The sequence below is a fragment of the Doryrhamphus excisus genome, chromosome 1 (genome assembly GCF_030265055.1).
Source record: "Doryrhamphus excisus isolate RoL2022-K1 chromosome 1, RoL_Dexc_1.0, whole genome shotgun sequence".
Classification (NCBI taxonomy): Eukaryota; Metazoa; Chordata; class Actinopteri; order Syngnathiformes; family Syngnathidae; genus Doryrhamphus; species Doryrhamphus excisus.
This window is the reverse complement of record NC_080466.1, coordinates 3,317,501-3,342,108: the sequence shown is the minus strand read 5'-3', so window position 1 is coordinate 3,342,108 and position 24,608 is coordinate 3,317,501. Positions and strand designations below refer to the sequence as shown.

At 40.1% G+C, this 24,608-nt stretch overlaps 2 protein-coding genes and 1 non-coding gene across 11 annotated transcripts in view; all 3 read left to right on the top strand.

Annotated features, from left to right (window-relative positions):
- Nucleotides 1–3,665, top strand: part of grk4 (G protein-coupled receptor kinase 4) — a 62,370-nt gene extending 58,705 nt beyond the window's left edge. For all 3 annotated transcript variants that reach the window (XM_058065198.1, XM_058065199.1, XM_058065200.1), the window contains one exon: nt 966–3,665. In XM_058065198.1, coding sequence (XP_057921181.1) covers nt 966–1,022 — 57 coding nt within the window. In that variant the 3' untranslated portion in view covers nt 1,023–3,665. The remainder of the gene's footprint in view (nt 1–965) is intronic.
- Nucleotides 3,666–4,808: 1,143 nt separating this feature from the next.
- htt (huntingtin) overlaps nt 4,809–24,608 on the top strand; it is a 41,850-nt gene continuing 22,050 nt past the window's right edge. For 4 of the 7 annotated variants that reach the window (XM_058076246.1, XM_058075935.1, XM_058076175.1 and 1 more), the window contains exons 1-37: nt 4,809–5,205; nt 5,857–5,940; nt 6,166–6,286; nt 7,170–7,229; nt 7,358–7,437; nt 7,586–7,724; nt 7,897–8,038; nt 8,167–8,345; nt 9,361–9,565; nt 9,808–9,855; nt 11,224–11,301; nt 11,433–11,818; nt 13,680–13,806; nt 13,908–14,023; nt 14,085–14,196; nt 14,263–14,400; nt 16,312–16,470; nt 16,547–16,644; nt 16,708–16,847; nt 16,961–17,024; nt 17,145–17,245; nt 18,340–18,486; nt 18,599–18,719; nt 18,804–18,949; nt 19,418–19,602; nt 19,685–19,899; nt 19,982–20,108; nt 20,189–20,313; nt 20,390–20,500; nt 22,815–22,892; nt 23,158–23,381; nt 23,486–23,564; nt 23,630–23,791; nt 23,872–23,927; nt 23,995–24,143; nt 24,233–24,369; nt 24,444–24,560. In XM_058076246.1, the coding sequence (XP_057932229.1) occupies nt 5,108–5,205; nt 5,857–5,940; nt 6,166–6,286; nt 7,170–7,229; nt 7,358–7,437; nt 7,586–7,724; nt 7,897–8,038; nt 8,167–8,345; nt 9,361–9,565; nt 9,808–9,855; nt 11,224–11,301; nt 11,433–11,818; nt 13,680–13,806; nt 13,908–14,023; nt 14,085–14,196; nt 14,263–14,400; nt 16,312–16,470; nt 16,547–16,644; nt 16,708–16,847; nt 16,961–17,024; nt 17,145–17,245; nt 18,340–18,486; nt 18,599–18,719; nt 18,804–18,949; nt 19,418–19,602; nt 19,685–19,899; nt 19,982–20,108; nt 20,189–20,313; nt 20,390–20,500; nt 22,815–22,892; nt 23,158–23,381; nt 23,486–23,564; nt 23,630–23,791; nt 23,872–23,927; nt 23,995–24,143; nt 24,233–24,369; nt 24,444–24,560 (4,854 nt within the window). In that variant the 5' untranslated portion in view covers nt 4,809–5,107. The remainder of the gene's footprint in view (nt 5,206–5,856; nt 5,941–6,165; nt 6,287–7,169; nt 7,230–7,357; nt 7,438–7,585; nt 7,725–7,896; nt 8,039–8,166; nt 8,346–9,360; nt 9,566–9,807; nt 9,856–11,223; nt 11,302–11,432; nt 11,819–13,679; nt 13,807–13,907; nt 14,024–14,084; nt 14,197–14,262; nt 14,401–16,311; nt 16,471–16,546; nt 16,645–16,707; nt 16,848–16,960; nt 17,025–17,144; nt 17,246–18,339; nt 18,487–18,598; nt 18,720–18,803; nt 18,950–19,417; nt 19,603–19,684; nt 19,900–19,981; nt 20,109–20,188; nt 20,314–20,389; nt 20,501–22,814; nt 22,893–23,157; nt 23,382–23,485; nt 23,565–23,629; nt 23,792–23,871; nt 23,928–23,994; nt 24,144–24,232; nt 24,370–24,443; nt 24,561–24,608) is intronic. The other 3 variants (XM_058076324.1, XM_058076101.1, XM_058076022.1) reach the window with 2 other exon arrangements.
- On the top strand, nt 22,939–23,068 carry LOC131101807 (small Cajal body-specific RNA 14). Its single transcript, XR_009119312.1, has one exon. It is a non-coding gene; the product is annotated as a small Cajal body-specific RNA 14 (non-coding RNA).

Here is a 24,608-nt window from a genome sequence, read left to right as displayed (position 1 = left end):
CTTGTAAGTGTTTTTGAATTTGACTTTTGGGGTCTGATCATTTCCAGACTTCACTTTATTTCCTTTGTTTGTCTGGGTTCAATGTTTCCCTTTCTCTCTGTTTCACTAATTTTTCTTCATGTGTTTTGAAGGTGTGGCTTCATATGTTGTTTTCCTCACCTCATCCTTTGGTTGCCACAAGTACTGTAAATTCTGGTGTATTGTACACTGTACAACACACTTGTTTAAACTTCATGTGGGCACGGCATAAAATGGCATATTGTGTCATACACGGGTCCTTGAAGACCAGTCGGCTCTTTATATAACAGGAGCCAATCATGACCTAAAAATAAAATAAAACAAACTTGGAAAATTGCAGGTCATAACAGTCAACATTAAACTCATCACACAGCAACTTAACACTCAAATATTATACTTCAGAAATGCAGAAACATGTACCAATAGAGTTTAACATGGAAAAAAATCTACATTTGAACATTTTTCCATCATGCATTTCATTGGAGGAGCATAAAAAGCATTTAAAATGGTGGCTGTTGCTGCGGTGTTGCTTCTGTCCACAAGAGGGAGCCAAAGGGAAGCTGACTTCTTTGTAGTACCCCAATAAATACATTGCTCCGACACAATGCCTTATGGGAAAACTTCATGGGGAAAATAATTTTCAACTCACATTGGTTTATGTTTGTATATTTATGTATATAGTCAGTGTTAAGTTGTTGGGTGATGAATTTATTGCTGTGAGTGCTCTGATAGCTCTTGATTGGCTCCTGCCATAGAAAGAGCAATTGCTTCCTCAACTTGCAATCAGTAGTAGCTCTGAAGGAAAGGCCATTTCATGAGATTTTGCCGTAAATTAGCCGTACCGCCATTTAAGTCGCAAAGTAGCAGCTTATACACCACAATTTGCGGTGTGTGTGTGTGTGTGTGAAACCTGTTCTAACACCATATACCGTATGCTTCCTCGCCAGGTCTGCTTTAAGAGCGGTTACAGTGACGACGAGTTCGAGGAGCCCTCTCGACTTTAAACCACTCCCTCCACACCCTGCCGAAAAACATCCCACCCGCCGATCTTTACCATAAACTCCAGCCGAGTGCAAATCTTAGGAACTCAGTGAATGTTGACCTGTATTTATGAGCTGTACTAAAAGTGTATTATAATTCAAGAAAAAAAAAAGTATGAGTTAAAAGATTTTGTACCTTTGTACTTGAATTTATGTCTAGATGTATATTTTCACTAACGGTTGTATTGTACAAAAAGCCATAAAAGTACCACTTGAATGCATACATGACATTTTTATTTTATTGTCTTTGGGAATGAGTATGGATAATGTTTCTTTGGGCAGTTTTTTTTTTTTTTTTAAAGAAGCACAGTACCAGTTGTCTTTATTTTTCTCAATGTAGCATAATGCCTTTTTTTTAAATTTTTATATGTGCTGTATTTTTTAGAATTGACTTTGGCCAATGCGAGGTGTTTTTAGCACATCAGATCCACATCAGATTCCCAAAATTAACGCCCTTGAGGCTCGGGTAGAGCTGAATGATGTCTGTCAATAAATCAACGATGTTGAGTACTGATTTGTTGCTACCCCAAAATTCCGCTCCTTCTTGTCTTGATTGGATAATGCAAAGTTGATTATAACCTTGTATTGACCTCTAACTCAACAGCATGATTTGGTATATGGCCAGCATATGTCTAGTGAAGGTGATATTGATTTACTTTTAATAATTTTTAATCAGAATGTCCAGAAAAAGCTAACATTGATTCCAGATCAGATATCGGATATGTATTTTACAAAGCCACTTTTTCTTTGCACTCTGTCCTCCAGCAGATGTGTCCAGCAACGGGGGAAAAATATTTTTGTTATGGTTCTCCTCAAATATTCCATTATTTAGCTGGGAGGGAGTTAGGCACCGTGTTGTGAAAAATCCGACCCGCAGCTAACAACTTGTTCCATCTTTGTACCCACATCGCTGTTGAAATGAAATGAACCTCTTTCAATCCCGCCATGGAGTTGAGATTAGAGCCCGCTTTTTGCCTTTTTGCGCAGTAGATCCTAAATAGTATGGCTGTAGTATGGCCACATATCCGTAGATGATATGCAGCTATATTCTGTGACTGAAGCCGTGTCTATGCTTGATAAAGAGAAAATATGTTTGTCGTAATAGTGCACAACTTTTAATCTTCCATGAAAAACATACAGCAGTATGTTATTCGCTCATAGAAAAGGTGCTGGCTCGTGTGTGGAGAAATGGAGAAATGCAGGATTTTCGACTCCTTCCGGTTCTAATAAAAAAAAAAAAAAAAGGCTCTCAAAGGCATTTGACATTGTGGAATTTGTATGTTTTGAGGTGGTCAGTGTAACTTCCTACCATCACTTTTCAATACTGTGAATACTCCGTTTTAGACAGTGTGTGTACATTTACCTTGTATGGAAATTGCATAGAATTTTATCTGAATTCAGAGAAAGGTTGATTTTATTCCCACAGCTTAAACGTTACACTTGGTCATTTCTCAAAAGCAGTTCAAAAGTGAAAAAGTGTGCATATATTATTACTCCCTCTGATTTAGTGTTTTCTTGCTCTGAAAAAATGCACATTCCACTATCACCATACAAATATATGTGCCATGTATGTGTCGCTGGCTTGGAGTCGTTTCTTTCTATTTGTTGCACTCAGGCATGCTCTGAAGCTTACTCTCTTGCCTTTTGTAGGTTTTTAGCATTTTTTTAAAAGTACTTCCAGCCTCAAAAACCTTGTACATTTTAATAATAAGCTGTAAAACACTGACAATACATAGAGAAACCGATGCCTGCTGCACCTATTCACCTGATAGGAGTACAACTCCGCCATCCACTTAACATGTTCATTGCACTGGGATGTGTGTTTCGCCAATGACAATAGGAAGTGTCTCCTTTTCAATGATACCAAAATCAATACTGAATAAAATGTATTATTTGTAAAAAAAAAAATTAAAAAAAATGAAGCGAGGAAAGACTGAAAGCCTTCATCGTGTGTGCCAGTTGCAAAAAGACATCACGCCTTTTTTCATCCTTTTTCACCCTTCCATCCATTTCGAAGCGAAATCCTTCACATAACGGAACTTTAAACTGCTCAAAAGGTTTTGAATGTCCGCACAAAGTGCATTGTAATGCCTGTTTTAAAGAGAAAAAAAAACATATGCTTTATTACACAAGCATGTATTGGTTTGTAATACTTCAGGTTCCTTGTATATGTACAATGATGACCTTTTAGTGCCAACATATCTCTGATATCTGAGGACAGTTCAAATGACCTGTAGACGTGGCCTTGTTCGAATACGGGAAAGGCATTCCTTTTCTTGGAACGGTGAGTCAACCCTTCCAAATTAGGATAAACGTCGTCAGTTACACTTGAGGGAGAGATCCTCAGTTCCGTAATGTCGCTTCAGTTTCTCATTCGGTCTGGAATCGTTAGTGTAAAAGCTATTTTAAGGAATGTTCTACTGGTATTCCAACAAGGCCTGACACCCCCACCACCACCACCTCTTTCCTTTTTTTTTGTACCTGTACAGTCATGTTGTTCAACCACTGCAGTCATTGTTAAATTCTTGTACAAGTTGTATCACTGGTTGTTGTACCATATCTTACATTTGTAATTATGAAAAAATACACTGCCATTTGTATAAAATGTATCCGTGTCCGGACTAATTTGTGTATTTTCTCGGGGCTGTCCTGTGAAATTGATATTTCTCATTGATTGCGTAACAGCTGAGCCAGGAAAAGCATAACAGATAGACTTGCATCATTATGGGAACTTTATTCCCATAATATTTTTTTGTTTTGTTCTTCTCACAATATTTTTTCCCAATCTAGTTTCTCCAAAAATTGCAACTGAGATTGAGCAGATTAATTTTTTGTTCTCATAGTAGTATGTCATTTGCATACATTTTGTTGTTGTAATGATACCATACATTTATGATTGTAACTAATATTTATACTTTATTCTTGTATAATTATGGCTCTACAGCTTAAATTTTTCTCATTAGTATTTATATTAAAATGTGTTTGAGGCTGATTAAAGAAGAAAAAAAAAATCAGCCATGAGCCACTGATTCCCCCGGGCCACATTTTTGTACACCGCTGTATTAGAAGAATATTATACAAATTTTTCGACCCTTTGTATTGAGTTGTGGTCTACTATAGAGCAGCTACACACAATAACCCGCACATGAAAACTTATTCCAGTTGTATTTCCTTGGATTTGTGTTTCCTGTCAAAACGGTCTGTTTTGAATTATTCCACCCGCGACCTGTGATTGGTCACATGCCCAAAGTGCTTCCTAACTATGAACCATATAAGGAAGAAGGCCCCTCTGTGACATCACAAAGGGGCACTTTTACCACACCTTTTGAAACGCAGCGTTTTGAGCCATCCCAAACTTCTTTCAGGGCTCACTTCCAAATCCACAAACATTCTAAGTACATTTATAGGTCAGAAAAGTTGGGGAAAGCATAATAGGTCCACTTTAAAATAAAATATTATATATAATATAAATATATAAATATTACAAAATTATGCAATGCATTTTAAGGTATTGAAGCTTTAATACCTTAAAGCTGACTTAAATTCAATGATATTTTATGTTTACCTCTAAGGCTTACTGTAATATAATTGACAAAACATACAAATCCATCTGACTAGCAATGGTCCCGTGACTACAGCAAAACAACAAATTAAAAAAAGTAGCTGTCTCATGATTGGCTGTTGGTCACATAACCAAAATCTGATTGGTCAGTCAGGTTGTTTTCGTCCTATCCCTAAGAATCTGTCACATTTGCCACTTCCTGGTCTGATTTCTGCTGGTACCGTCCTTCTTTGCTGCATCAAATATGGCCCATCAACCAGCATTTCCCTCAGTAAAGTATATTATCGTGAAGAGATAGTAGACGTCTTGGATAGGAGGGTGAGAGCCGAGAGCCTGCGGTAGTTGTAGCGAGCTGCGTTAGCACGCTCGTTACACTACGCACCGCTTGCTCTCCGTGTGTGCTAACTTGCCACCCCCGTGTTAGCTAGCTAGCTCACAATTATAAATATTCGCTAGCCAGCAAGGTTCACTCTCGTTTATTGCAAAAATGGCCACGATGGAAAAACTAATGAAGGCCTTTGAGTCATTGAAGTCATTCCAGCAGCAGCAGGGACCACCGACTGCCGAGGAGCTTGTCCAGAGACAGTAAGTGGGGGTTTTTGTCCAGTCGTAGCATGCTAACCATGGGACTAGGCAGATAGCTTAGCCCGTTAGCTATCTTTACTTGTCACTGGGAAATGCGCAGATTCCATCGACCCAATGCAGACTGAAGTCATATTAATTGCTAATAATGCATCATCTCGAATTATGATAGCTTCATTGTGTTGCCAGATATCCACCCTGCTACGTTATGCAGTTGCAAAAATACATTCATATGCTTTCAGTCTTGTTAATTCAGGAACTAGATTCTATGTAGTGTAATTGGCTACAATGTAGGAAATAATGTAGTTATTTGCTGAGCAAGATAATGTATTTTACTGTATGTACTGCAATGCCACAGAATCAGGTGCATCACAAGGGTCGCCCCTGTTTTGATGACGTCATATATGTCTCTGTCCTAATACCCACAACACTTGTTTTAGGTGCTTGTTTGATTCCACCTCTATTATTAGTCTATTATCACATCTATATCTGGTCTCATTTATTAACAAATATTTGTTAATATATGTAAAAATAAAATACTGCACTGTGATTTGTTGCCTATTGTTACAGTTGTAAACACACTTTTACATCTTACTGTCCTTTTTTTGCCTTCACCGTGCACTGTTCTTTGTTTATAATCACCTAATGTTACAGGAAAAAGGAGCAGGCAACAACAAAGAAAGACAGAGTCACGCATTGCTTGACAATATGTGAAAACATTGTGGCGCAGTCTCTCAGGTACGTCTTGGTATTCATTCAAACACTTCCAGGCAATGTAAACAGGTTATATATGTGTGTACTGTGTGTGTATATATACTGAATATATGTATATATATATATATATATATATATATATTTTTTTTTTTTTAGATAATTGATTTCAGTTGCACTGGTACTGTGTGTTTTTATGTGTCAGTCTAATGATGCTTCCTCACTCGACTCCTGTGTGCTGTTTGTTCTTAGAACATCTCCGGAGTTTCAGAAACTGCTGGGCATCGCTATGGAAATGTTCCTCCTCTGCAGTGACGACAGTGAATCGGATGTCCGAATGGTAGCCGATGAGTGCCTCAACAAAATAATCAAAGTAAGAGAACACTTTAAAACAGCCAGACTATGCTTTGTCACTGTACTTTAGTGTAATTACAGAAAGCATGACTCGCCTGTGAGAAAATACCTGTCATGAACACCAATTCTGCAACTTCAGTGAAAGATGACATATAAAATAGTACATATTATTATTACTATACATTATCATAACAAGGGCTGCATGGCGATCGAGTGGTTAGCACAGCTGGGAGACCGGAGTTCAATTCCACCTTCGGCCATCTCTGTGTGGAGTTTCTCCCCGTGCATGCATTGGTTTTCTCCGGGTACTCCGGTTTCCTCCCACATTCCAAAAACATGCTAGGTTAATTGGCGACTCCAAATTGTCCATAGGTATGAATGTGAGTGTGAATGGTTGTTTGTCTATATGTGCCCTGTGATTGGCTGGCGACCAGTCCGCCCAAAGACAGCTGGAATAGGCTCAGCACCCCCGTGTCCCTCGTGAGGATAAGCGGTAGAAAATGAATGAATGAATTAATGATTTATTTGGTCTCAAAAAAATATAGACGCTCAATTTGTGGGACAGCCAACATTTCAAAACTGCATGGTTTTGTGACTTGGTTAAATAAAATAGTTAAAATAATAAATAATAATAACATGAAAATAGTTGTTCTGTATGTTGTACTTGATGATAATAATAATAGTACATTTTATTTGTGTAGCACTTTTCTCAGACGCTTTACAGTAGAGAAAAAATAAAGAAAAATAAAGTTGAGTAAACGATGCATTACAATACAATATCCAGACATTCATTCAGAGCTAAAACAAGGCTAAAAGCGGGACGGGGTGCAGCAGTCAGGTATAAAAAGTTAGACATTAAAAACGGATTTTGATTGATGCTTGTTGGTTTGATTTATCCGTAGGCACTGATGGACTCAAATCTGCCAAGACTACAGCTGGAGCTGTACAAAGAAATTAAAAAGGTAAAAAATGTTCATATTTGTGCATGCATTATTAAATAATATTTGACATTTGGTATAACAAATTGTGGCATGTATGTTATTATTCTAATAATCGAGGAGTTGATGAGGATGAATGTGTCTCTCTGTAGAATGGTGCCTCTCGGAGTTTGAGGGCAGCCTTGTGGAGGTTTTCTGAGCTTGCTCACCTCATCAGACCTCAGAAGTGCAGGTAGACACAAAAATAACATGAAACTTTACATTTGAACACGTTTTCTGATACACAAGCCTTTCACCCTGTAAAACAATGCATTTCTTCAAGGTTTAGAAGATTAAATAAGTGTGTTTATATTTCTTTTCCTCTCTCTGTTACAATGCAGACCCTATCTTGTCAACCTTTTGCCGTGCCTCACCAGAATCACCAAACGGCAGGAGGAGACCGTGCAGGAGACGTTGGCTTCAGCCATGCCTAAGATCATGGTCGCCTTGGGACACTTTGCCAATGATGGCGACATAAAGGTGTCCACTGATGTGTCTATCCCTGCTTATTGTCATCTTTTCAGTATGAGTTGTTTTTTACCTGTCGATCGTATGTTATATAACGTATACATTTTCTTATTTCTGGTTGGATTACATTTAAATGATAATCTCTTTAACGCGCCTGTTTTTTGCGTCAATATTTTTGTCTCAGGTCCTGTTGAAGTCGTTTGTTGCCAACCTTAAGTCCAGCTCCCCCACCATCAGACGTACAGCCGCAAGCTCGGCCGTTACTGTGTGCCAGCATTCAAGACGGACGAGCTACTTCTACACGTGGCTCCTGAATGTGTTGCTGGGTAGGACCGCACACTAACCTGCACAATCGACAAAAGTGTTTGTGTTCTATTCTGCCATTACTGACACATGCATTACTTTCATAAAAAGTCTTAACACACTGGCATCCTGTTTCTCACCTGTGGTGCAGGTCTGGTGGTTCCAGTAGACGAGGAGCACCCCAGTCATCTTATTCTCGGGGTGCTGTTAACCCTCCGCTACCTAATACCTCTACTGCAGCAGCAGGTCAACACAACGAGCCTCAAAGGGAGCTTTGGAATCATGAAGAAAGAGGCTGATGTGCAGCCAACACCTGAGCAGCTGCGGCAGGTAAAGATCATCTGGGTGTATGTTTCTCTCATAGGACTGCAATTAATTTTATGAATATATGGGAAACACTTGTCTATGCATTTTTGACATTTGCACATCAGGAACTGTGAAGATACAATTCAAGAGTCAAAATTCATTTTCTACCGCTTTTCCTCACGAGGGTCGTGGGGGTGCTGGAGCCTATCCCAGCTGTCTTCGGGCGAGAGGCGGGGTACACCCTGGACTGGTCGCCAGCCAATCACAGGGCACATATAGACAAACAACCATTCACACTCACATTCATACCTATGGACAATTTGGAGTCGCCAATTAACCTAGCATGTTTTTGGAATCTGGGAGGAAACCGGAGTACCCGGAGAAAACCCACACAAGCACGGGGAGAACATGCAAACTCCACACAGAGATGGCCGAGGGTGGGAATTGAACCCTGGTCTTTATTCATTTCATTCATTCATTCATTTTCTACCGCTTTTCCTCACGAGGGTCGCGGGGGTGCTGGAGCCTATCCCAGCTGTCTTCGGGCGAGAGGCGGGGTACACCCTGGACTGGTGGCCAGCCAATCACAGGGCACATATAGACAAACAACCATTCACACTCACATTCATACCTATGGACAATTTGGAGTGGCCAATTAACCTAGCATGTTTTTGGAATGTGGGAGGAAACCAGAGAAAACCCACACAAGTACGGGGAGAACATGCAAACTCCACACAGAGATGGCCGAGGGTGGGAATTGAACCCTGGTCTTTATTCATTTCAAACTATATTTAATATTTGTAGTTTGCAGCGGTCAATAACTGCATTGTTTGTATTACTTTATTCCACGTATGTATCTTCACACAATAAGCAACATTGTTAACTTCTCAGTGTTCCTCAAAACTATGCATTATTATATTTCTGAGTGCAGAATTTTGGATGTAACTGTTATACAGTATTTCACGATATGTACCCAACAAGGTTTCCAGTAAAAGCATATGAAACCATAAGTCAACTCTTCCATTCCATTTGTCTGCAGGTGTATGAGCTGACGTTACACTTCACTCAGCACTGGGACCACAACGTGGTGACAGCAGCTTTGGAACTTCTGCAGCAGATGTTGAGGACTCCCCCACCAGAGCTTCTCTACATGCTCATCACAGCAGGGACCATTCCACATGCCACCGTGTTTCGGCAAGATACTGAGAGTCGTACACGCTCCGGAAGCATACTGGAGTTTATTGGTAAATGCACGGGTCGGGTTCTCATCATCGGGACAGCATTCCCTTCTTTAATATTTGGTTCGGGGAGTTTTGTCATCCACTAACTTGGCTTCACCTTGCTCATTTGGTGGGATGCCTTTTCCCCGTGTGTCCTGCTTACTCCTTTTTGTAACCTGTTGTTTCTCCTATGAGTCTTTGCCGCTTCTGTTGCTTTTCTCCTCTTCACCTCCTGTTTGTGCCTCCTGTTTCCTCTCATTTTCCAGCTGGGGGAGGGTCTTCATGCAGTCCACTCCTCCTCAGGAAACAGAGAGGTGATTGACATTTCCTCCTGCTCTCCTTTACCCGCTTTGTGTCACCAGTGTAGTCCTCGCTTGGATGTACTAACGACAATATTTTTGCTTAATAGGTTATTTCTCAATCATAGAACCTCCGATTCAAACCGACCTTCATGTGCTCTGTTTATCCAATGTAGATTTTTTGTCCCTGTTCAGTTAAGTAATGGATTAACATTGATTCCCATAATGTGTTCTGTGACTTTAAATTTAATTTAAATACTACCAGAAATATCAGCCATGACATTAGATCCAACTACAGTATTCGATAAGTGAATGGAGTCATCCTGTGGTGCACAAATAAATCCACAGGAGTGCAGAACACAAATCAAACGCTATACAGTCATCCGTGCTACGTTGCGTTTTTCAGAGCTTCACGCTATCATCAATCCATTCGTACATTTTCTATGCCGCTTATCCTCGCTAAGGTTGCAGGGTATGCAAGAGCGTATACACTCTTATCACATTCATTCATTCATTCATTTTCTACCGCTTTTCCTCACGAGGGTCACGGGGGGTGCTGGAGCCTATCCCAGCTGTCTTCGGGCGAGAGGCGGGGTACACCCTGGACTGGTCGCCAGCCAATCACAGGGCACATATAGACAAACAACCATTCACACTCACATTCATACCTATGGACAATTTGGAATAATTTGGAATGTGGGAGGAAACCGGAGTACCCGGAGAAAACCCACGCATGCACGGGGAGAACATGCAAACTCCACACAGAGATGGCCGAGGGTGGGAATTGAACCCTGGTCTCCTAGCTGTGAGGTCTGCGCACTAACCACCAGACCGCCGTGCCGCCCACTCTTATCACAGTTTTTCAAAAATAAATAAGTCGTGCTGTTTCATGGTTGAATACTGGGTATTAGTACGAACAAAAAGTATGCATACTTATGTATGCATACATACATACATGCCTAAATGAAAGATTTTCAAGCATAAATGTGTCTGAATGCACAAAAGTTTAGAATATAAGTCATTATAAGAAGACATTCAAATTGTCATATGCAGTATTCTACACTGTTTACTGGGGGGGGGGCGGTGAATCATATAAGCACCGGACATAATTGCTGCACGAACAGGCTTTTATCGCAGGTTTGAAAACCGCTAAAATATTTTGCCATTATGTTCATGCCGTATGAGAGTAGAAAAATCTAAAAATAGCTCAAAACATTTTAGAGATATAACTACAACACTGTAAAACCAGGTTATGTTTTTCTTACTGCCAGAATCTCATACTCATACCCATAAACAAGGGATTATTGTATTGCATGTATGGAATAAAATCAGGACAAAAAGTCATCCCACCAATCTTGCTGACCGTAAAGCTGTTCTTTCCAGGTAAAATGCTTTCTGGGGAGGAAGATGGTTTGGAAGATGATGCTGAGAAGTCTCAAGTCACCACCGGGATTTTTACAGGTGCGGTCAGCTCAGATGTGTAATGTACGGCACCTGACTTTGGCTATATACAGCATGCACATACACGTCATAACAACATATACATATTTATTATACATATTTATTTACTCGAGCATCTTTCATTGCAACAGATGGCTCCTCTGCAGCCCAAGTGGACATCATCACAGAACAGCCCCGCTCCTCTCAGCATACCCTGCAGCCAGGTGACTCTGTGGACCTGAGTGCCTCGTCGGAGCAGGGCGGGGGTGGAGGCGGGACATCTGCCTCAGATACTCCGGAGTCCCCCAACGACAATGAAGAGGAGATGCTGAGTCAGAGCTCTAGCGGTGGAACAAATGTTACCCCGGAGACGGCTGACTATACTACTCCAGAGAACGCTACTCCGGAAGGAGGGCCTCTAATAGAAGGCGGGTCACAGCTAGGCACCAATGATAGCTCACTGCCACCCAGTGACTCCTCCCAGACTACCACAGAAGGACCAGACTCGGCTGTCACACCCTCAGATGTAGCGGAACTGGTCAGTCTAATTGTACATTTTATTTGATGTTTGTTATTGGGACAAATGTTTTTTTGCTAGCTAACCTGTCCTCTGTCAATAGGTTGCTCACAACGTAAATTACTGAGTTCAAACCATTATATCAAATACATACATACATCATATTATGTCAAATACAATTACCTTGCTCATTTTATGCATCTTCTTCTTCCAAACAAACAGTGTTTGATTCATTACTGCCTCCCCATGGATGTATTTTTGTGGCCCGCAGGCCACTAGTTTGAGGCCCCCGCCTTGATATGAAAGTTTAATGTTAGTTTGATATGGATGCTGTATGGTATCATGTACCCAGAAAAAATGATTACGTTTGATTCATGTTCATGTTAAAGGTTAAATAACTGTTAATAGTTATCCTCCCTATCCGTGTGGAAGTGGTAAGTTTTTGGCTATTTAAGTTTAAAGGAAATAGCTTGAAGGCTACCGTTTAGGTCGCTAGCTCTCGAGTTCAAACCATTATATCAGATCATTTTCTTTATGCGGTTGCAGTATCTTGCACTGCCAAAGCCATTTGATTTCAGAGCATCTTTGTCCATTCTAACTATTTTATCTTTATGGTTTTGCCCCCCCTCTTCTTCTTTTTTTCTTTTCCTTACTGTCCCAGTTGCACACGCCATTGCCACACGCGACAGCGCCATCTCCGCCCTCGCCAACTTCCACCGAGGGTCCCGACGCTACAGTCAGCGACTCTTCTGTCTGCATTGCTTCTTCATCATCTTCGTCTCTCTCTTTTTCCTCCTCTTCTTCCTTCTGTGCCACCTCCTCCTCTAGCACTAGCGATAAGGTCAGCCCATTGGACGATTCATGGCGAGTGGGAGGCGTTTGCTTGTCCGTCCGTCGACTTTTACCATCCTCCTTTCTTCTTTTTTTTTTTTATTCTCTCCGATTCACTTGTTATTGTTGATTTCCCTTGCATTCCAACAATAACATGCTTTTTTTTTTAAAGCCATTAAAGCCTTTGTCAGAACAACAGCACCTCCTGCCCAACATGATGCCCTAATCTTGTGTTTACTTTCCAGCATGATGACCATCCTTTACCCTTCTGATTGGTGTTCCCATAAATTGCAAAGAGCCGACAGGCTTTTGTTCAAGCAGAGGACAAATCTAGTGAACATATTGTACATATTTGGAGTTAAGCATTGCACCTCAATTATTCATTCATTCATTCATTTTCTACCGCTTTTTCCTCACGAGGGTCGCTGGAGCCTATCCCAGCTGTCTTCGGGCGTAAAGCGGGGTACACCCTGGACTGGTGGCCAGCCAATCACAGGGCACATATAGACAAACAACCATTCACACTCACGTTCATACCTATGGACAATTTGGAGTGGCCAATTAACCTAGCATGTTTTTGGAATGTGGGAGGAAACCGGAGTACCCGGAGAAAACTCACGCATGCACGGGGAGAACATGCAAACTCCACACAGAGATGCCCGAGGGTGGGATTGAACCCTGGTCTCCTAGCTGTGAGGTCTGCGCGCTAACCCCTAGACCACCGTGCCGCCCTGCACCTCAATTAGTTAATGTAAATATCCCAAATGTTCCCATTTTTCCATTGTAGTGGCCATCAAGTAGGCAAACAGGATGCCTTCTTTTGGGCCGTTGAACAGAGGTCTTAAGGCTGTGTTTTTCTCCCTGAAGATGACTTTTTGTTGTGCAGAGCCAAAGCATGGAACCTTTGACTTGAAACTGAGTATTTGCTTGTAGTATTAATATGAAAAGAATGAACTGCACTTGCGGATGTATCAATCAATTCCCAGTTTTCGCAAACATAAATACAGCGTACTAGTAATTTACTGAAAATCAACTGTGTGTGTCAAACAAGGTGCTGGATGGCAGTGAGAGCCAGTACTCCGGGATGCAGATTGGAACGCTACAGGACGAGGAAGATGAAGGGACAGCACCTTTTTCCAGAGATGAACCTTCTGAAACGTTTCTGCAGTCAGCACTAGGTACAGTATATTTGTTTACACACATAAAAATGCATACGTGTATTTGCACTGGAAACTTCTTCAGTGACTGACTATGTCACTGTGTGTGTGTTTGTGGGCAGCTCTGAGCAAACCTCATCTTTTTGATGTCCGAGGTCACAACCGGCAGGGTTCAGACAGCAGCGTGGATCGCTTCATACCAAAGGAAGAACCTGCTGACCCTGAACCTGACAGCAAGGTCAATATTTCACAATGCAAATGATAATAAAAATGTCTTACTTTTCGTTATTCTTCTCCAGCCATCAAGTATAAAGGGGCCAATTGGACACTATACAGACCAAGGAGCAGAGCCGCTTGTGCACTGTGTGCGTCTTCTTGCTGCCTCATTCCTGCTCACAGGACGAAAGAATGGTCAGTGTGATATAATTGAAGAGTTTTTCCTTGCTATTCAAATTCATTTTGTTTCCGTATCACCAGGTCTGATCCCTGACAAGGAGGTACGAGTGAGTGTGAAGGCTCTGGCAGTCAGTTGTATCGGCGCCGCTGGGGCACTGCTTCCTGAAGCCTTCTTTAATTCCCTCTACATGGAGCCGCTGGACGGTATTCCCGTGGAAGGTAAAAAAAATAAAGGATTTTTTTTTTAAGATGTTGCATTTATTTGTGCCACCAAATCATTCTAGTCCAGGGGTGGGCAAACTTTTTGACTCGCGGGCCGCATTGATATAACAAAATTTCCGGGGGGGGGGGGGCAGACTATATATTTTACACGTAACAGTCCACCTGGTATTATTGTATCTGTAAAATTGTCATGCAATCTGCTATTATTATTTATTATTTTATATTTATATTTAAATGTTCTAAAAATAATAAAATATTATAATAATTAAAATAAAATTAAAACAATAATTATTATGTTATTATTATGTAAAATATGCAAATATAACAATATTATTATATATAATTAATATAATAATTAGCATTAATATAATAAATATAATAATATAATAGTTATAATAATAATATAATAATTATTATTTTAATTGTTATTATTATTATGTGCTTGTGTCTCTTTTTTCAGGAGCACTTTGTAAACAACAGACCATGTCAAACAACGAAATTGATACAACCATCAAAAGGTTGGCTCAGGCCATGATGCCAGGTTGTATGTTGAGTTTAAATTAAATACTTTGGAAAGATTGGGCGGGCCGTATTCAAACACTTGGCGGGCCGGATGTGGCCCCCGGGCCGTAGTTTGCCCACCCCTGTTCTAGTCAAAAGTTAACTGTTTCCATTAGGACACACAAGGGCTGCATTCCATTGAGTTGCTCTCGTTGACCTCCCCTAAGCGAACACACCCTATTTGAATATTACCATGTTTTCTTTAAATTCCATTTAGGTTTTTTTAATTTCCAAAAACTCGTCCACCAGTAAAAGTAGTCAAATACAATTACCTCGCTCATTTTATGCATCTTCTTCTTCCAAACAAACAGTGTTTGATTCATTACTGCCTCCCCATGGATGTATTTTTGTGGCCCGCAGGCCACTAGTTTGAGGCCCCCGCCTTGATATGAAAGTTTAATGTTAGTGCGGCCCGCGCAAGTTTGATATGGATGCTGTATGGTATCATGTACCCAGAAAAAATTATTACGTTTGATTCATGTTCATGTTAAAGGTTAAATAACTGTTAATAGTTATCCTCCCTATCCATGTGGAAGTGGTAAGTTTTTGGCTATTTAAGTTTAAAGGAAATAACTTGAAGGCTACCGTTTAGGTCGCTAGCTCTCTAGTTTGCGAGTTAGCATGTGTCTCAAGACCCTGCAGTTGCGCAATATGTTGTAAATAAAAAGAGTATAAATGTGACTATAGTCGTGTTTTGTCATGTCTACAGGGCTCTAATAATGCTTTGTTCATTTTAATCTGAAAAAAATAATTTGTCTACCCACCAACTATATGTGGTTTCTTAAGTTTTTATTATTTGCCGTTTTATTATTATTATATTTATTTATTACTGATTGATTGATTTTCTTTATTCTTGATTTGTTTATTTATTTTTCATTTTATTTTGTGTAGAAAAATAAAAATTCAGATATTTGAGAACAGTGGAATGTTTTATCAGAGCTTTTCTTGTAGAAAATTTGAACCAAAGCGAAGTTTTTAAATTTTTTTTGTTTTTAATAAATGCGTCTTTTTTTTGTTTTTTTTGGGGGAAAACCTGATGCGGCCCAGTCTCACCCAGATCCGAGCTCCAGTGGCCCCCAAGTAAATTGAGTTTGAGACCCCTGGACTATGTAGTGCATATTGCTCTATTGCTAGTGAGCTGTTGTTATTGTAAAATTTATTTGAAATATTCCTAAGTATTTATTGCAGGTACAATATTTTTGACTTGTCAATGTGCTTCTTTTTGCCTTCACCAATTGGATAACTTGTATTTATTTTTTGCATTGCATTATCCATTTACGTGAGTGTTCTGTTCTTCAGTTCATGATCTTTGCCTTTAATCCGCCTATGTTTCACATTGTCCTTTAGAGCAGCAGTATGTCAGTGATGTGCTGGATCTCATTGACCATGGGGACCCACAGATCAGAGGAGCCACAGCCATCCTCTGTGCAGCCATTATTCACGCTGCGCTCACCAAAACGCGTTACAACATCCACACCTGGCTGGCCAGTGTGCAGAGTGCCACAGGTCTGTATTTTGAAGTCATGGGAGGGCAGCAAGCAATCATTTTAGAATTAGTCATCGCTACTATAATCCTTTTCAGGTAACCCTCTGTCCTTGGTGCACTTGGTGCCTTTGCTGCGAAAAACCCTGAAAGATGAGTCTTCAGTTACCTGCAAGATGGCTTGCTCTGCAGTCAGGGTAGGTTTGTGTTTGTGTGTGTAGTGGTGTACTTTTTTTCTAAGTGATATTTGTGTGTTTCAGCACTGCATCATGACAATATGCAGCAGTACACTAAGTGAGCTGGGCCTGCAGTTGGTGATTGACTTGGTGGCTCTGAAAGATTCTTCCTATTGGCTTGTTCGCACTGAACTGTTGGAGACCTTGGCCGAGATGGACTTTCGGTAAGATTTTTTAAAATTATTATTAATTATATTTTATTTCATTATTGAATGAAATGTTGCTTATGCTTGTAATATTGAAGAAAGAAATCTGTAATCATTTTTTTGTTTCCCAGGTTAGTTAATTTCCTGGAGAGGAAGACTGAGACTTTACACAAAGGCGAACACCACTACACTGGGGTAATTTTCACATTTTTAGACACCCGTTGCCCATTTTAGCTTAATTGTGAGCAATGTTGTTCTATGGATATTTACAGTGTAACTGGTCCATCAATTTGTCCTTTTTTTTTTTTTTTGTAGCGTCTTCGGCTGCAGGACAGGGTTCTAAATGATGTAGTCATTTGCCTGTTGGGAGATGATGACCCCAGAGTCCGGCATGTGGCGGCTTCTGCTGCTAGCAGGTAAGCAGTAGTAAACAGTAGTTTCTGCACTGGTATCACTGTCTTAATTATTAATTTTTTCCAAAAAGTCAGACGAAAACTAAAACATACAAAAATGTAACGTAATTGTTCCCATAGGAAATAGAAATATGAACAAAAAGTACATTTTATTAATGATCAGAGTTTTACATGCTGAAACTTATTGTTGAGGGTGACTTCCTGTATATCCTTTGCAAAATAAAATTCAGTAGTGTTTGTCACTTTTATCAAATTGCTGTCACTTGCAACTTTCTTTAATAAATATCCGGAGCGCACTACCTGCCATGCAATCCATGTCTGAAAGCTGTAAAAACCCCTCCACATTGCAACCCAGCCCTTGACCACACATTGACAAAGATTGCGCTCATCTTCATCAAAAAACATACATGTGTGTTAAAGGTGTGGCACGGGACCGAATATATATTGAAGTGGGACAAGGCTCACGGCAGAAATAAAATAAATAAAAACCCAGCAAAGGTAGAAAAATATAGCATATTGGTATAACTAAAAAAGGCTAAAATGCTGATACTAATAAACTAATTTGTGTGACAAAAAACAGTTCAAAATGCTCCTGTATTGACTCTTTCCAGTCATATTTTTTACCTGAAAAACTTCATTCATTCATTTTCTACCGCTTTTTCCTCACGAGGGTCGCTGGAGCCTATCCCAGCTGTCTTCGGGCGAGAGGCGGGGTACACCCTGGACTGGTCGCCAGCCAATCACAGGGCACATATAGACAAACAACCATTCACACTCGCATTCATACCTATGGACAATTTGGAGTGGCCAATTAACCTAGCATGTTTTTGGAATGTGGGAGGAAACCGGAGTACCCGGAGAAAACCCACGCATGCACGGGGAGAACATGCAAACTCCACACAGAGATGGCCGAGGGCGGGGACCGAACCCTGTCTCCTAGCTGTGAGGTCTGCGCACTAACCACCAGACCGCCGTGCCGCCCCAGAAAAACTCAAAAAAAAAAAAAGTTTCAAACGTGTGGACAATTTTGTTGTTGTTTTTGTTTTTCTGTTTGTCTTAGTAGTAATTGTCTTCCCCTGCTTTTCTTAATCCAACAGACTGGTTTCTAGATTGTTCTTTGACTGTGACCAGGGTCAAACAGACCCTGTTGTTGCTATTGCACGGGATCAGAGTTCAGTTTACCTCCAGCTGCTGATGCATGAGGCGCAGCCCCCCTCCCAATTCACAGTGAGCACAATCACAAGGTAAGCGCTGTGACGCGTATCTCTCGAGGTCAGGTATTTGACATTGTCAGCAAAAATGTCTTCTGTGTAGCTATTTTGTGTTAATTTCCAAAATCTTATTTCTGTGTGCTAGGACTTATCGGGGTTTTAACCTGTCCAACACCGTGTCTGACGTCACACTGGAAAACAACTTGTCTCGAGTCATCACCGCTATCTACCATGTGTTCACGTCCTCGACCTCCAGAGCCTTGACTGTGAGCATGTGCACTTCACTCAAATATTTTACCGCACCCTTTTCTTGCAATTAAGTATTATTTCCATATCATGTCTTTTAAAAGTTTGGCTGTTGTGAAGCGCTCTGTCAACTGGCTTCACATTTCCCCGTGTGCACGTGGAGCACCGGCTGGCACTGTGGCTACATTAGCTCTATTAATAGCCTTTCATCTCGAGCCAATCTCAACCGTAGCCGGGGCAGAGCCCTCAGGTATGTGGACACAGACGCATACATTTTATAGTTACTATAGTTATACTATACTCCAGACCCCATTCACTGTGCAATATCTGATTAATCTCCATGTGCAATATTAAGGGCTCTAAATGCAATATACTAAGTTCTATGTGAAGTATTTCCATAATGCCTCATATTAACTCTCTAACAAGATCTCAGTGTATAGACTGGTCATATATCTCATCTCGTTTCATATTATCTACATACTGTATTGTATAGAACTCTGGGAAAAACTGTTGATTTTGTTAATACTTGGGTTGTTTATGTTGTTTATTTTTCTATATTGTGTATTTTGTACTGCTTAACTGACTCTGTACTCTTGCTGCTGTGCAATACAAATTTCCCCACTGAGGGACGAATAAAGGCATATCTTAATCTTAATCTTTATTTCCCTGTACCGTATATACATATGTTTTACCCCTTTTTTTTTTTTTATTAATTTAGCCTTCCCCAGTCCAGCAGTGCTCCATCCTCCTCAACCTCCAACTCCTCTGCACCTGACGTGGACCGAAGGACTCTAACAATGGGAGTGACCAATATGGTACTCTCCTTACTGTCCTCTGCCTGGTTTCCACTGGATCTCTCCGCACACCAGGATGCCTTGTTGCTAGCTGGAAACCTGCTCACTGGTGAGCAATATATAAAAATAACTTTGAGGGGTAAATAATTGCCAGTTTGCCAATTGAAAAATTTTCACCTTCATCCTTTAAGCAGTGGCTCCTAAATGCATGCGTAACCCCTGGGGTGGCGAGGAAGAAGGAAACGGTGGCAGCAGTGGAGGACCAAATAAGATGGAGGAACCCTGGGCTGCGTTATCAGAGCGCTCCTTGGTGGCAATGGTGGATCAGCTTTTTTCTCATCTGCTGAAGGTCCTCAACATCTGCGCCCATGTTCTGGATGACACTCCACCAGGACCAGCAGTTAAGGTTTGATTCCGTCAGTATGGATAACATCCTTTTTGTGAGAAATAAGTGAATGTGTGTTTCATGGAGATACCTCTTCCTGTAGGCTACCCTGCCCTCCCTGAGCGGCGCTCCCTCCCTCAGTCCTATCCGCAGGAAGGGCAAAGAGAAGGAACCTTCTGACTCTAATGCTGTGCCCTTAAGCCCCAAAAAAAGCAACGAGGTCAACACAGGTACATAATACACAAACCCAGGAACGCAACAGACCTCTTTGTGGTTTTCTAACTCGGTTTTTGTGCTGTTTTTCGAGCAGGCAGAGCTGTCGACGGTACGAGTGGAACAGCTGTAAACAAGTCTAACACCATCGGCAGCTTCTACCACCTGCCCCCCTATCTCAAGCTTTATGATGTTCTGAAAGCAACTCATGCAAACTATAAGGTGATTTTATTATTATTTTTTATTTAAAAAGATACTTTCTGAAATACAGGAAACTTATTTTGCTTTTTGTTGCTAGGTGACGTTGGACCTTCACAGTAGCCAGGAGAAGTTTGGAGTTTTTTTGCGCTCTGCCTTGGATGTACTGTCTCAGCTGCTTGAGCTGGCCACACTTCATGACATCAGCAAAGTAAGTATTTCTTTCATCTCTATTGGACAATAATTTAGGTACAGGCGGTGTGCTGACCTGTTCTACAAGGCAAGGCCCTTCATTATGGAGGACCACAACTGCCAAAATAATAAATAAATAAATAAATAATAGTGAAAATAAAAACAAAAATGACAAAAAAATAAAAAAATTAAATACACAAAAATAAATATAAATGGAAATAAAAACAAAAATAAAAAAATATATACATAAATAAATAAATAAATGCAAAAATAAATACAAAAATAAAAAACAAGATTCAAAAATTAAAAATAAATACAAAAATAAATGTAGAAATAAATACAAAAATAAATATATAAATAGAATTACGTATCAATAAATAAATAAAAGCACTCTGCTCTCATATGTATTTATTTCATGCAGCAGACAATGTCAGCTTGAAATGCAGAAGGAAAAACTATTCAAATGAGGGGGCGGTCCTAAGTGTGTCTTGGGTTGAACTGTTCGCCTCTTGGTTGATCGACATGTGAGTGCGAAAAAGCTCCGTCGGGGAGGAGAGAGATCAGGCTCCAATAAGGCTTCCACCCGGAAAAGCAGGTCATCCGGGGAAGCATTATCCGAAATATCTGCTAGCAAACGGAGATCCCTGGAGATTGCAGCCATATTTACCGCCATTGAGAGTGGTGTGGTGACTTCCTCTTGCTGTGGCTGTTTGCAGGCATACCTAGTCGATTTTCGCACTCACATGTCGATCAACCAATAGGCGAACAGTTCAGCCCAAGACACACTTAGGACCGCCCCCTCATTTGAATAGTTTTTCCTTCTGCATTTCAAGCTGACATTGTCTGCTGCATGAAATAAATACATATGAGAGCAGAGTGCTTTTATTTATTTATTGATATGTAATTTATTTTTGTATTTATTTCTACATTTATTTTTGTATTTATTTTTAATTTTTGAATCTTCTTTTTTATTTTTGTATTTATTTTGCTTTTATTTATTCATTTATGTATATATTTTTTTATTTTTGTTTTTATTTCCATTTATATTTATTTTTGTGTATTTAATGTTTTGATTTTTTTTTCATTTTTGTTTTTATTTTCACATTTATTTATTTATTATTTTGGCAGTTTTGGTCCTCCATACTTCATTACAATGCTTTTCAAAATATGAAGAGCTTGCAACCAAAAGGCGCTAAATCCATTTTGACTGATTTCGAGAAAATCAATGATTTTTAACTACGCACATATCAATCTATTTGGTCATCAAGTCTATATTGCAAATGAAAGAGCTATCAATATAGGTCATAAAAATGCATGCTATAAAAATCCTGCACACACCATGTATTATATATATTTTTTTAAATTATTTTTTTTTTCGGATTTAGCGCCTTTTGGCTGAAATGATGGATTTAGCGCCTTTTGGCTGAAATAAATTTGAAGTCACCTTTAACTTCTTCAATGGCATTGTTGTAAAAGAATGTAAGGTGCTTTAATGTGCTATGCTAATAAAATAATTACAACACAGAAGCCATTCTCAACATACAATACACCCCCCACCCACACACACACATGCACTCGTTCACCTTCACACATTACAGAAACAAAATGTTATAACCTACCACTAGTACACTGTTACTGATAAAATTTAAAATTTCATTAATTTCAACAATAGAAAATGAAACATCCAAGAATATATCTTATTTTCACGTTCACATCAACATACAGCCACACGCACATCAATTCCCTAACACCAAATGGCACATATGGGACTGAATCAAACACACAATTTCAACTCAGCTTCACCGCTATTTGATCTCCTTTTAGCCTTGTTTTTCTTCCATTCTCCTTCATTCTTCTGTCTTTTCCTTGGGTTATTTGTTATATCAGCTAGCTCATTCATGGTAAAACTGCACTAGGATTGTATAAATTGCAGTATTTTTGCGACTTTGTATTCGATCAAAATGTACACAAACAAAACAGGATGCGCACTGATACTGGCTTTCTGTATGTGCAGTGCCAATTGTATTCTTCTCTCTGATTGGTCAGATTATCAATAGATGGGAAACTTGGGCCAATCAGAATAAAGAATAAAGAAAGGGATTTAGCTCCTTTTGGCTGAAATCTGAAATAGAAATAGCGCTTTTTGGTTGAAAGCATAAATTTCATATCACTTTTTTTTCATATTTTTAAAAATGATTTCAAGACCAAAATATGTGATTTGGATACACATGACAGAGGTCTATTAAACTCATGAAAAACATGCAACTTAGTGAAAATTGGATTTAGCGCCTTTTGGTTGCAAGCTCTTCATATATATTTTTCTCCCTATGTAGTGTGTAGAGGAAATTTTGGGCTATCTCAAGTCCTGCTTCTCCAGAGAACCTACCATGGCTACAGTTTGTGTTCAGCAGGTGAGTAGTTTGACTAGATAGGACTGTGGTTAGTCTCAAATTGGGTGTGGCAGTTTCCATAAGGTTACAGCACTGAGCACTGTGTTGGCACCAGGGACTCCACACAGAGTAAGGCTGGATCCTGCCGACAGGGCCTGTAAAGGCATTGGCTTCCCTGTGCGATGGTTCCATACATCCCATAATTTAATTAAAATTAAAATTATGTGAAAGAAATTATAAGGATGAGTTTGAAAAAATACATTGGTGGTAAAATTGTTTCTTTCAGTTGTTGAAGACCCTCTTTGGCACAAACTTGGCATCCCAGTACGAGGGTGTACTGAGTGGACCCAGCCGTGCCCCGGGCAAGGTGCTTCGTCTTGGCTCATCCAGCCTGAGACCAGGCCTGTACCACTACTGCTTCATGGCACCATATACACACTTCACACAGGCTCTGGCTGATGCCAGTCTCCGTAACATGGTGCAGGCTGAACAGGAGCAGGACACCTCTGGGTGGGTCTAAATGCGTAGACCAGATGTATGAAAGGACTTTTCTTTATTGTACCATCAAAAATTCATTGGAATGTGTATTTTGTTACTTTTTTATCCATTTCCAGATGGTTTGATGTGATGCAGAAGGCGTCGAACCAGCTGAGGTCTAACATTGCAAATGCAACACGTCAAAGAGGAGACAAGGTACATGTATTTTTTTTTTTATGCACCCGGGATAACTGATTACAAGCGTTACCATGTTCACACAGAATGCCATCCACAACCACATCCGTCTTTTCGAACCACTTGTGATTAAAGCGTTGAAGCAATACACCACGAGCACATCTGTGGCTCTGCAGAGACAAGTTCTGGACCTTCTAGCCCAGCTTGTGCAGCTCCGAGTTAACTACTGCCTGCTGGACTCTGATCAGGTTGAACAGATTTTCACACCATGATCTGCATTTGTGTGTTTTTTTTACATTCTTTAACATTTCACTTCATTTTATTGCAGGTTTTCATAGGGTTTGTCCTGAAACAGTTTGAATATATTGAAGTGGGACAGTTCAGGTAATTTCCCTCAAGTATCTCTATCGACAGACTACAGTATTTTAAACATTTTTGGTTTGTCTTTCAGAGATTCCGAGGCCATCATACCAAACATATTTTTCTTCCTCGTACTATTGTCTTATGAGCGTTACCATTCCAAGCAGATAATCAGTATCCCCAAAATCATCCAGCTATGTGATGGCATCATGGCCAGCGGAAGGAAAGCAGTCACGCACGGTGAAGCAACCATAAAAGATGAAAACACTAAAAAAAAAATTTGTGAAAACATACTTGTAATAGCATTTCTCATCTTTTTTTATCTGCAGCAATTCCTGCCTTACAGCCAATAGTCCATGACCTGTTTGTCTTGAGGGGCTCAAACAAGGCAGATGCGGGCAAAGAGTTGGATACGCAGAAAGAAGTAGTGGTCTCTATGCTCCTCAGACTTGTTCAATACCACCAGGTACACCTTTAAAATGGGTGTTAAATCACCAGGACCAGGCCTTCTTTTGTTCTTATATTTTATTTGTGATGTAGGTTTTGGAGATGTTCATCCTTGTTCTACAGCAGTGTCACAAAGAAAATGAGGACAAGTGGAAGAGATTGTCCCGACAGATTGCAGATGTGATTCTTCCCATGATTGCCAAGCAGCAGGTAACATCATCATCTTCGTTCAGTTTCCCATGCCACTGCTTTTTTTTT